Below are 13,190 nucleotides of genomic sequence, written 5' to 3'. Positions count from 1 at the left end.
GTGGATACATTTCCAAGAAAAAAGGGAACGCATTGAAAGTAAAGTGGTATTGATTTAGATAGGTAGTTTTTTTGCTCTGGTCCTGTGACCACACGTAATCTAAATTGGCACAAACCGTTTCGAGACAATATGTGTGCTTCTTTATTAACATGATACACTATTAACTTTCACGGACGGACATTGGCCGCTCAAGTAATCTCTGAAATGCAGTCCTTTGGTTTTTGTGAGGCGCCTTGCAAAAGGAGATCCGTGGCTGTTTTTGTCTTGTAAATCTCCACATGGACTGATTAAACACTAGATGGTTCTCTTCATTGAGGGGTGATGTCATAGCCGCGGGCTCTCATTCGCTGCCTGGCTCCTTAAGGGTTCTAACCCCGGCCCCAGTTGGAGTGCTCTGACCTCCTTTTTTCTCTCCACAAAAGAGGGCAGGCTTGTCCCTGCCCGGCCGACCCGCCTTAAACCACCCAATCGAGCTCGCCGAGTAAAAAGAGGCAGCCGGTTGGTCTTTACCGTGCTTCTCTCTCCCAACCCCCCCTCTCTCCCCCGCCTACCTCTGTCAACTTTAGACAGAGTTGACCCAACTAGCATTACATTTAACCAGCACCTTTGTAATTGCTCTGAGGGATCTCGCAGGGCTTTTATCCTGGTATAGCTCTACTTGCCCATTGGTGTCTGATTGTGAATAGAGAAGGGGGGTGGGAGAGCCTTGTGACTCTCTCGCTCTCCCTCTCTCTCTCTTTCTTGCTCCCTTGTTCTCTCTCATATCCTCCTCCTCCTCCTCCTCCTCCTCCTCCTCCTCCTCCTCCTCCTGAAGGGAGCAAAGTGATTCTTGGCTTTTTGACTTGGTGGCAGTGAGTGGGGGAAAGGTAGCAGGTGATTGGGTACACGGAGCCCCAGTGACAGAGATCTGTGGAGTCAGGGAAACGCTTGCTGCTAAGAGGCAGCTTCTTTCTAATTACCTCATTTCAGCTTCACTGCAGCACAGAAAAGGCGAGAGAGAAACGGAGAGAGAGAGAGAGAAGAGACAGACTCATCGCTTCCCTGACACTGGCTTTGCTGTCTGATGCATGTTTTTCTATGTTCCTCACAAAAGCCACTCTTTTGCAATGCTGTGCACTCAGCCCTATATAGGCTGCAGAGCTTGCCCAAATTCTCTCAAAGTCTGCTTGGCACCAAATAGGGGGGTAAGTTGTACTGTTTAGATGGTTTAATTAATTCAGTATTTGACATCCTGGTGTGGTCTTAAGTTGCAAGATTACTGCATTATTTTCTCTAGGGGCTCAAGTCTCTTGCTGTTGTCCTTTAACATGGTTTGCACATTGTGAAGTACTTTGTGCAGGCTTTTGATCAACTTTACTTTGAGTATTTTTGTAGGAATTTTCGGATGGCATTTGGGAATATAGGCTACATTATTTATTTATGTAGGTCAAAGTGATTCATTTGTATGACATCTTGTCTTGCATTTGACGCATCAGTGTCATTTTAGTTTTTTTTGGTCTATTCAAAAATAGCAGATCTACAAGCTCATAGCACCGAGTGCCGCGCTATGAGCTTGTATATCTGCTATTTTTGAAAAATCGTGAAAACATTTTTTTTTTCAAGAAATTGTTAGGATTTAGAAAACATTTTAAGAATCGGCCTCAGGCCTTAATGTGTTAAAACTTAAAATGTTAAATATTCTGCATGCTGTAAATTAAAAACATTTTCCAAATCCTTTTGATGACTTTAAACAAATATTGATTGTTGACTTTTGTGCCCTCCAATACAAATGAGGGTTTTATGTATATATACTATAGTAAATGTATGGGTAATTGGGTATGCATGTTTTGTTACAGGTAATCAAAGTGTACAATGAGGACAACACCAGCAGAGCAGTAGAGGTTCCTAACGACATCACTGCCCGGGACATCTGCCAATTGTTTGTATTGAAGTGCCATTGCATTGATGACCACTGCTGGACTCTCTTTGAACACCTGACCCATCTAGGCATAGGTAAGTTGTATTTAATGCATGTTTGCTATGTTCATTTCCGGCCCCCTACATGGTGTGTGTGTGTGTGTGTGTGTGTGTGTGTTGGGTTGCAAATAAATATGAACCTATAACAGCTCGTCAATATGCTACAAACCTAATATAATAACCTCCTAGAAAAGTGACAATTTTGCCAAATGAATCATCCCACGCTCTTGTCGTGGAACTCCAAAAATAGAGGTGCTTTAAATGCCTGAGGGGGACCTTTAAAAACTGTTGAACATGACCTGTAGCTGTTCCTTGCTTACTGTTATATTTCACATCCTCCACTGGGATGATGCATGTTAGAATATTTGGTGGACTTTATATTAAGGTTTGGTCTATAATGCGTTATAACCAATTTTATAATGCATTATAATGCACTTATAAGGCTATATAAGACTCGTCATAAATGTTTATAATTATGCATAACAACTTTATAACTAGCTAAGTTGAGGTAGTTATAATGTGCTGTTCCACTGAGCTTATAATGCATTATGACCAGCACTTATGATACGTTTTAAACGTTGTTATAAGTTGTCATACATGATAATAAACATTTATAACGAGTGTTTATAATGCCTTATAAGTACATTGTAATGAATTATAAACGTAATTATAATGCACTATAGACCCGACCTTTAAGTAAAGTGTTACCGAATAGTCCATTTGGTTACATTTGTACTCTTCCACGTGTTAACTCAGGATCTTACTGTGTATTGCAGTGAGACATGTTAAACAGTTCAGTAGTTGTAACATTGGCCTAGCTCTCTTGATGTGCATGAAGGCACCACTGCTGTCCAGTCTTAAATATATCACGTATTGAAGCTAAGGTGATAACAGAGTGCAACTGTTATTGGGTTCTTCCCTCATCACTCTAATGTCAGACCCAGCTAGCATAGTTGTTCAGCGCATATCAAAAGAGATGTGGTCAATAATTCAGTGCAATTATCGTCTGCTATATATACTGTAGGATGTAATTAAGTTTAAAATCCTTTACAATGTGGTCATTGTGTGGGTAATGACAATTTGGCCTTTTTGGGCTGTACTTTAAATATGAATCAAATGAAATCACATTAAACATTTTGTTTTATAGCAGCAGTACAATATGCCTTACATTAGTGAGACATTGGAATCCTAATGAACTTGAACTATCACCACAACGCTGGTGATAGGTTTTCTTGTTTCACCCCAATCGGTTGAGTTCTCTTAAACTCAGTGTTATGCACTCACGAGGTGTTGCTTGAACCGGTTGTTGAAGTCACTGTGCTGTAGGTTTACAAGTCCTCATAGTTCAGCGTTGCGACAGCTGTCTGTCTGGGAATTATTTCCACAAATTCTGTGGCGTGTGTTTTGTTTTCAAGTGGTCATGTAATCCAGTTAGGAAATGAATCCTGTTTTACTTGGAACCTCTCCTGAGTTTACAATCCATGAAATATCTGAAATATGAAAAAATTATGAAAGAAAATTGATTCACTCCTGTTAGGAAACATATGATCCAGAAAAACATTGCATTTGTTAATACATCATCTTTAATTATAGAACATGTTTTTCACCTTGCTTTTGTTAGGGACCTCTAATGCTTTAAAAGAAGAAAAAGTACCCCTGTTCTGGGGGCAAACATTTGACCAAAAAATCCAATCTACAAGCTCGCAAGCTTGTGGGCTTGTAGATCGTCGTAGTTTTTTGGCAATGTTCGGTGAACATAATTTAGTGGAGCAAGAACAGGAGGGGGCGTCGTATAGAGCCCTGGGGGACCCCAGTCATGAACTAAGTTCAGGGGTTTAATCACTTCACGGTTCAATTCAAGTACCTCATCAGTGGTGTAAAGTAACTAAGTACATTTACTCAAGTACTGTACTTAAGTACAATTTTGAGGTATTTTTTACTTTAATGGAGTATTTCCAATTTTCATGGATTTTTCTTCTATTCTACATCTCAGAAGCAAATATTGTACTTTTACTCCACTACAATTATTTGAAAGCTTTAGCTACCAGTTACTTTGTAGATTTTGATTATTATTACAAAACATACATTAATCACTTAAACCCTATATACATTTAGTCCATTTGAAAATAGCCGATCTACAAGTTCACGTTGCGTCGCGATGCAACACATTGTGAGCTTGTAAATCTGCTATTTTCAAAAGATTAGAAAACTTGTGAAATGGGACATTCAGCATAATGAGTACTTTCTACTTTTGTGTACTTTAAGTACATTTGATGATACCAATACTTTTGTACTTTTACTCAAGTAAATGTTGAATTCCAGACTTTTACCTGTAACAGAGTATTTCTACATTGATTGCGGTATTGATACTTTTACTCAAGTAAAACATTTTAGTACTTTTTCCCACCACTTCTACCTCACACACCCTGCAGTGAAAGGTAAAGGTTATCCACTCATTGATTTTCTCCCCCTCCTGCCGTCACCAGAGAGAACCATTGAAGACCATGAGTCCGTTATGGAGGTGCTATCCAGCTGGGGCATGGACACAAACAGCCGACTGTATTTTAGGAAGAACTTTGCTAAATACGAATTCTTCAAGAAGCCCCTGGTGAGTTTTTTGGTGTCTTCTAATATGGCTAAAATCCAGAGTGTTGAATTAACTGTTGAGACCATTGAGAGATTTTTTGCAGTGTTACACATGCTGCATGCAACTCACACGGTTTATGCAGGAGTGTGTGCAATCTGTATCATTTTAGATCTCTTTGGGCTATTCAAAAATAGCAGATATACAAGCTCATAGCGCGGCGCCGAGTGCCGTGCTATGAGCTTGTAGATCTGCTATTTATTTTTTATTTATAAGATTTGTGCAAATCTTTGAATATATATATATTCTTTTTTTAAGCGAAAATTTTTAACTCAAATCTTTGCTTCTGGGGGGTCCCTGGAACAAAATATTTTGAGGTGGGAGTCCGCGGCCAAATGCATATAATTTTGGGGGTCCTTGACATGAAAATTATTGATATTATAGCAACATAAGTTTTTTCAAAAGACATTTGTAGAATCCCCCAGAAGCAAAGATTTGAGTTAAAAATGTTTGCTTTAAAAATATATATATATTTAAAGATGTGCACAAATTTTCAAGATTTTTCAAAAATAGCAGACCTACAAGCTCATAGAGCGGCACTTAGTGCCGCGCTATGAGCTTGTATATCTGCTATTTTTGAATAGCCCAAAAAAAATCTTAAAATAACAGGTGCGTTCCCCGTCTTAATGGGTTAAAGCGGTGGTTCTCAACGTGTCGTCTGGGGACCCACCAGGTGTCCTTTTAGGGGGGCTCAAGGGGGTCCTCAGCTGGACCCGTAAAGTAACCCATTTTTAGACTCGCAGAGTTAAAGTAACACTGAGGATCTGATGGTGCGTTCACACGGGCAGATTAAAAGATACACGCTACCATTCATTTTCAATGGAAACCAGCGACGTGAAGATACAAAGATACATCCGACGATTGTAGCTGTAGCTCTATAGCGACGAAGATACAAAGATACAAATTGAAGTTGAGCTGGGTTCAACTTCCAGATACAAAGCTACAACTGTAGCTCCGATGTCCGCACGTTCGACGACGTCAGCGACCGCTTTGAGCAACACGGATACAAAGCGACACAGCGACAAAGATGCAGTGTATTTTTGTAGCTTTGTATCTTTTAATCTGCCCGTGTGAACGTACCATTGCAGTGTAGATTGGGGTCCCAGAGAGTAAAAAAATCAAAAAAATCTTGGTGTCTGTGGCCAAATAAATGCACATGAAACTGTGGGTCCTTGAAATTAAAAAAGGTTGAGAACATACCGTAACTACTGTAATAGACCAGTTCTGTTGCCAGTGTGCTGTTGCTTGGGGTGGTGTTATAACTGGTGTTGCTGTCTTAATGCTTGGGGTGGTGTTATAACTGGTCTTTCTGTCATACTGGTAGGACTTCTTCCCAGATCACATGGTATCCATATCCAGTGAAGCCAATGGGATGATGAATCATTCTGAGCTTATACAGGTACTGTATATCAGTTTATATTTGCAGTGCATTTTTACCGCGTGTCCTCAGGAGATGAGTCGAGATGACTTTATGTATACTGTGTGTGTGTGTGTGTGTGTGTGTGTGTGTGTGTGTGTGTGTGTGTGTGTGTGTGTGTGTGTGTGTGTGTGTGTGTGTGTGTGTGTGTGTGTGTGTGTGTGTGTGTCTGTGTGTGTGTGTGTGTGTGTGTGTGTGTGTGTGTGTGTGTTAAAGTATTATTTATGTTTGCACATACATTGTCTAGTAGTTTGCAAAAAAAAAAAAGTTTACAAAAGGATGCTAAAAGGATAAACCCAAGAAAGCACTATAGCTTGTTTCCATAGGGGTCCTGTGTATTCAATTCATCGAAACATTTAAAGACAAACAATAATATACAAAAAATGCAAACACATCATATAAACGAGTAGTAAAAACAAAGAAAATATGTACAGTAAACAGTTGGGGGTGGGGGGCATTTCTAGAGATAAGCTCAAGAAACTCAAGGAGAGGTCAAAGATGTCTAGTAGCAACGCCACCTATATCCAAATGTATCCATGTACAGTAAGATAAGTAAGAAAATCTAAGTTAAAAAAAAAAGCAGTTGTGTTTTGTTGTTGTTTAGTTTTTTTTGTGCTCCAGAATGAGCTGCCGTGGTTCATACATTACGTAATTATGTGTAACAGTTCTTCCTCTGTGCAACAACACAGACCTTCCTGAACTGCAGCGCATGTCCAGAGATCCATGGACATCTCCACGCCAAAGAGCAAGGCAGGAAGGCCTGGAAGAAGTTCTTCTTTGTCTTGAGGAGGTCAGGACTCTATTTCTCCAACAAGGGAACATCCAAGGTCAGTAGTAGTCGACAACATTAACATCATTTTCATACATCTTTCATTTTGGGCTTTATCTTTATCATACCATATTAATGTTTGGACTCGTACACACACCCCTTGTGGTGGTGTTCAGTAAGCATCATGTAACGTGCTGGTCCTCAAACATAAAAAAAAGTTGTGTTTTGTCATTTCCAGTCCAGAAAATGTTAGTACAGTTAGATTTTCTGTTCTCCCATTAAGACCTGGAACGCATCTGTGTCACTTTTTGATTTGAGCCCCCCAAAAAAAAGCATTATTTTACACTTTGGCTTTTCAAAAGTAGCAGATCTAGATCTGCTATTTTTTTTTAATCGTGAAAATGTGTGCAAATCTTTGAATATATATTGTTTTAAAGCGAACATTTCTAACTAAAATCTTTGCTTCTGGGGGTCCCTGGAACACAATATTTTGAGATGGGGGTCGGCGGCCAAATACATGTCATTTTGGGGGTCCTTGACATGAAAAAAGTTTGAGCACCACTGATATAGAAACATACGTTTTTTTTTCTCCAGAAAACTGTTGGGATTTAGGAGACATGTAGAATCGGCTCCAGATCTTAATGGGTTAAGTCTTGAGTTCAGTCTCACAGGTCTTGAAATGTCTTTTCATGATGCACTGAATCTGACGTGTATTCTCTCTAATTTTGCATGAGCTGTATGCTTATTTCACCAATCAAATCAGTCTTATTTCACTCTAACCAGTATTAAAATGACTTTAAAATTAAGCTTGCTGAAACATGCAGTCACCAACCTGTATCGTGTAATACAACAATTACATGATACGTTTAGGAATGAAATAGCTCAAAACCGTACTACAAAAAAGTATGCTGGCTGTTTTATTGGGCTTTCTAACGACACTGACCTAACGTACCTCACAGCTGGGTTCTCGGTTCGATACACAGTAAAGTGTCCAAAGTGTTAATTTATGTCTGAGACTGTAAAAAAATGGACCTGTACAGTAAGTGCAGTATACTGTCAGCGGGGTCATCAGTTCATCCTACACTGTACATGTAAAGGTTTATGAGAGGGGAGTGGACCGTGGAGGAGGAACTGGTTGGGTTGGATTTTCCTTTAGGTCAGCTCAGCTGGCATGGCAGCCAGGCAGAAACGGTCCTCTCTCTCTGTAGTGCTGCTGACAGGTGAAGCTTATATACCCAGGCATTGGCTGTGCCAAGCCAACCACTTCTCAACTGCTTTCATCCCACACAACAGAGGAGCTTTTGTTCCCTGCTGCAGCACAGGGAAGGCTTTGGTGTGGAGTCTACCTTTTTCCTCTCGTTGGCAGTGGTGGAAAAAGTACTCAAATGTTTTACTTAAGTAAAAGTATCAATACTGCAATGTAGAAATACTCTGTTACAAGTAAAAGTCCGGAATTCAAAATTTACTTGAGTAAAAGTACAAAAGTATTGGCATCAAAATGTACTTAAAGTACCAAAAGTACAAGTACTAAAATGTTTGAAAATGTTTGAAAACTTTTTTACAAATGTTTGAAAATAGCCGATCTAGAAGCTCACAACGCGTCGCATCGCGACACGTTGTGAGCTTCTAGAATAGGGCTAAAGTATAGGGCTAAAGTGGTTAATGTATGTCTTATAATGTAATAATTTATATCTGAAAAGTAACTAGTAACTAAAGTTTTCAAATAATTGTAGTGGAGTAAAAGTACAATATTCTCCTCTGAGATGTAGTGGAGTAGAAGTAAAAGTATTGGAAATTGGAAATACTCAAGTAAAGTACAATTACCTCAAAATTGTACTTAAAGGGATATTTCACTTTCAAAAAAACTTTGGGTCATTTTATCGTCTACTCAGGCTTTTATGAGCCCCCCAGACCGTTTTTAAGTTGCTTGATTCAGTATTTAGATATTTTATATTCATTTTATCAGACACGCCCCCTTCCTATACAAACCCATTGTAACTTCAAACTCCATTTGAACCATGTTAGATTCATCAAAAACACCCGTCCTTGGTTTTGGTGACTCACCCTGCCCTCCTAATACGCGAGGGGGCCGTGTTTTTTCGATAACTTTTTTCATTTATTTTATATATTTTTTTAATTGTATTAAATATTTTTCATTTTCCAAAACAAATATTATCTAAATACTGAATCAAGCAACTTAAAAACTGTCTGGGGGCTCATAAAAGCCTGAGTAGACGATAAAATGACCCAATTTTTTTTTGAAAGTGAAATATCCCTTTAAGTACAGTACTTCAAAGTAAATGTACTTATTTACTTTCCACCACTGCTCGTTGGGTTACCATCCATCTGTGTTGGTCCGACCTGTTGCTAATCAGTCTGTCAGCACAGAGACTAACTACTTTATGTTAAAGGATGACTTTCAACCTATTTTTTTTTTCTTTTTATAATTGGTCCTCACTAATGCTCAGTATAATAGGTAAAATGTAGAATTCACTGTGTCTCAGAGGAGTGCTGTGGATAGTTTAGAAACTTTAGTGACATCGTCGATGGGGAATCCAAGCTAATAGAAACGTCAGGCTTTCTATTCCTAGAAAGTTAGCATGCTATAATGGAAGCCGTTGTTCTCACGTTAATAACAAAAAAAAAATATATATATTGAAATCTTGTTTGAAAAAAAGAATCTGCCTAACGATGATGTCACTGGTAGGCGGGTTTCTGAAGTGTCCACAGCCCTCCTATGAGACACAGACCGAGTAGATTAAAAAAAAAAAACTTTTTATCATGAACATTAGTGAGAACCAATTACTGTATGAACATAGGTTGAAAATGGGTGAAGTCGTCCTTTAACTTGAACCACTTAAAAAAAAACATTTTGAAATATTTTGAAAAAATAAATAAATACTAATTAAAAAAAATATATATCATATGTGGTTTTAAAAAACAAATTGTAGAATATTATAATTTCTTTTTTTATAAAAGAAAAGAAAAAAGAAAGGAGAGAAGGATTTTTTTTAACATGTTTGCTTATAATGACATGTCCAAAATAGGGATGACTGGGTTAAAGTTTTTAAATAAGGAAGCAGGAACACTGTGTCACATAAAGGCTTAACAATGGGAGCCTTTGTGCTGCCCCGCTTAGGAAATATCTCCTTGGCTCGGTGACAGTGTTCATGATGTCTCAATAAAGTTCCTGTCAATGTGTCATATAGTTTTACGGCTATCGTCTTTCAGTGCATTTACATACTAACCACACCTGCAACGTAACTGATAAGGGAGGTTTGTATAAATAAATGTGCTTTGTTTGAATTTAACCCATTAAGACATGAAGCCGATTCTACAAATGTTTTCTAAATCTTAACAGTTTTTTGAAAAAAAATAATTTCAAAGATTTTAGCAGAAAAAAAAAATAGCAGCTCATAGCGCGGCACTCGGTGCCGCGCTATGAGCTTGTATATCTGCTATTTTTGAATAGCCAAAGAAATCTTAAAATGACACAGATGCGTTCCCGGTCTTAATGGGTTAAGTGTGCCAACCTTTACCTCTTTATCGTGGATGAATTAAGCCATTTTGTTCTGTGAACACAGAAGATTAGATTGAAGGCTTGGTTTGATTTCAGGGGGATTTTTCAGTTGCTTTTCCTGTTTGTTTTTTCTAGATATTTGAATAATTCCGAACTCGAAAAAGGTTTTTCCACCCTCCATTTGTACTAAAAACGTGGTGTGGTCTATTTGTGGCCACTGTGACGAGACTGTAAAATACCATTCACATACCTTTACTCCCAGACAGACTGACTCCTGGTGCTACTGGAGCGTAGCCGACACACAATATTTATGTTGAATTGGTATTTACTCAGCATCTGTCCTTACACAGTCCATTTCTCACCTCCTCACCCAACACGCACGCACGCACACGCGCACACACACGTTTGTTTCAATGCTTCGCATAGCTGGATTTGTACAGGCACTCCCATCGGCTCCACAGAGCAGTGTTGGGGACCCAACCAGTGTTGCCAGATTCTGTGAGAGAAACAAGCAACCAGGTCTAGGAAAACCAGCCCAAAAAGAAGCGACTATGGGCCACATGAGCACTTTAACATATAAATCAAGCTATTTGAAAATAGCAGATCTACAAGCCCACAACGCGTCGCGATGCGACGCGTTGTGAGCTTGTAGATCGGCTATTTTCAAATAAAACCTTGCGGGGAAATTATAGTGAGCAGATCTGGCAACCCTGGACCCAACCCCCCAATACAGAAGGTGACTTAACTCAGTGTCTATCAACCTTTTTTGTGCCAAGGCACACCTGGCATAGCCAAAAAATCCCAGGGCACACCTAGATATACGGTATATATAATTATATATATATATACGGTATATCTATATACACACACTAGGGGTGTGCCGATTTTCACATTTCACGAAACGATACGATACGATATTGGGCACACAACTTCGATACGATTTCGATACGATACGCACTTTTTTATCATGAAAATATATGGGGGAGAAAAAAAGCAAATGCAAACAAATATTTCTGTTTTTGCATTATTCAGACATGCAAACTTGTAGCTTTTCAGCTTCCACTAGCCGTTTTGAATCCAAATAGGGCAATAGTGTGACACCTGACAAACAGCATGTTGTCACCCTTTTCACCTCGGGCTGTTTGCATGCCTGATTATTATTATTGTTTTAAAAAAAAAAAAATCCATTTTTTTTTTCAAAATGATTTTTTTTCAAACCTCCTTCAAACGGCGCGGCACACCTCAGCAGTAGCCCCGGCCCAAAATTGGGACGTTTGCCAGGGTTGATATACACTGACTTAACTAAGCATTGAGTGTTGGGAGGCGGGGAATTGGATGTGGAATGACCGGTAACATCATACCGTACGTAAAGAGAGAGAGTTGTCTGTGTTTTATTAAGACCCACATCTTTTGTTTTACAGGAACCAAGGCATCTTCAGTTTATCGCTGAATTCAGCGACAGTGACGTCTACACCTTACTGTCAGCCAAGAAAAGTCACGGAGCGCCTACAGAGTATGGTTTCTGCGTCAAGGTACCGTCACGTGACCTCTTGTCATTTTTTCAAATCTCTATTTACTGACAGTCATTTATAACTTGGCGTTACGGGGGAGGCCTGTAAGGGGAGAGAGACAAAGTACAATGCATGTGCAGTGGTGGAAAAAAGTACTCAATTGCTTTACTTAAGTAAAAGTATTAATACTGCATTGTAGAAATACTCTGTTACAAGATACAAGTTACAAGTGCAAGTCCGGAATTCAAAATTTACTTCAGTAAAAGTACAAAAGTATTGGCACCAAAATGCACTTAAAGTACCAAAAGTAAAAGTACTCGTTATGCAGAACGTCCCATTTCAAGTTTTCAAATGGCCGAAATGTATATAGGGCTGAAGTGGTTGTTTTGTAATAATAATCAAAATGTACAGTAACTAGTAACTAAAGTTTACAAATAATTGTAGTGGAGTAAAAGTACAATATTTGCCTCTGAGATGTAGTGGAGTAGAAGTAAAAGTACTGGAAATTGGGAAATACTAATTTAAAGTGCAAATACCACAACATTGTACTTAAGTACTTGAGTAAATGTATTTAGTTACTTTCCGCCACTGTGCATGTGCAATGCTGTATGTTGATGTAACCCAACGTATTTTTGTGTCTCTTCTCATCCAGTCAACTAAGTGTGGTTCAGCGCGGGACCTTAAGCTGCTCTGTGCGGACGATGAGCAGACCAGGACATGTTGGGTCACTGCCATGCGGCTGTTTAAGGTCAGGCCACACTACTCGCACCGTCGCTGACTCACAGCCTTATGTTTACCACGAGACTTAATGCAGGAATGCTGAGTCAGTTAAAGGATCAGTTTTTAACTTTGAGATTATGAACAATAAGATGGTCAAGGGGGGGTATAGTCAATCATTCCGGATCAGTTTCATTGTCTCCATATCAAGTGTTTGTAAGACATTAGTCATACTCTCCCACCCGCTCACTACACTTGCTAGAATGTGTACAAATATTATGTTCTGAGCTGTGATATAAACAATTCCGATTGGTAAACACACGGTATACCATACACAGTCAGGCAACCATATGAATGTTACCAGGTTTTTTGAATCCTCTTGTGTTTTACTTTTCAGTATGGGATGCAGCTCTACCAAAACTTCATTCAACCGCATCAGAAACAGAAAGCCTCACCAATGGTAGGCTGAAGGTCTTTGTTCGTTTTCTGTCTCTTATAAGACAATTGTAATACTAAGCCGTTGCATCGGCTCACTCAAAAATAAAGGCAGCAGTCATTTGACAATGTTTTCGGAGCCACCGCAGGATGCTGAAACACAATTGCTTGTTGTATTATAATAGTGTAACAGTGCGTGACAACAAATGAGGGCAGTGTGT

At 39.0% G+C, this 13,190-nt stretch overlaps 1 protein-coding gene across 2 annotated transcripts in view; it reads left to right on the top strand.

Moving 5' to 3' along the window:
- The window catches only part of grb14 (growth factor receptor-bound protein 14), a 44,504-nt gene that overhangs the window by 26,378 nt on the left and 4,936 nt on the right, over window positions 1–13,190 (top strand). For both annotated transcript variants that reach the window (XM_080413056.1, XM_080413057.1), the window contains 7 exons: window positions 1,836–1,992; window positions 4,443–4,564; window positions 5,925–5,999; window positions 6,707–6,844; window positions 11,728–11,838; window positions 12,470–12,565; window positions 12,932–12,994. In XM_080413056.1, coding sequence (XP_080269182.1) covers window positions 1,836–1,992; window positions 4,443–4,564; window positions 5,925–5,999; window positions 6,707–6,844; window positions 11,728–11,838; window positions 12,470–12,565; window positions 12,932–12,994 — 762 coding nt within the window. The remainder of the gene's footprint in view (window positions 1–1,835; window positions 1,993–4,442; window positions 4,565–5,924; window positions 6,000–6,706; window positions 6,845–11,727; window positions 11,839–12,469; window positions 12,566–12,931; window positions 12,995–13,190) is intronic.

Source organism: Gymnoscopelus braueri (assembly GCF_963280865.1).
Source record: "Gymnoscopelus braueri genome assembly, chromosome: 18".
Taxonomy (NCBI): Eukaryota; Metazoa; Chordata; class Actinopteri; order Myctophiformes; family Myctophidae; genus Gymnoscopelus; species Gymnoscopelus braueri.
The sequence above is the reverse complement of the archived record's forward strand: the minus strand, read 5'-3'. Positions and strand labels throughout refer to the sequence as shown.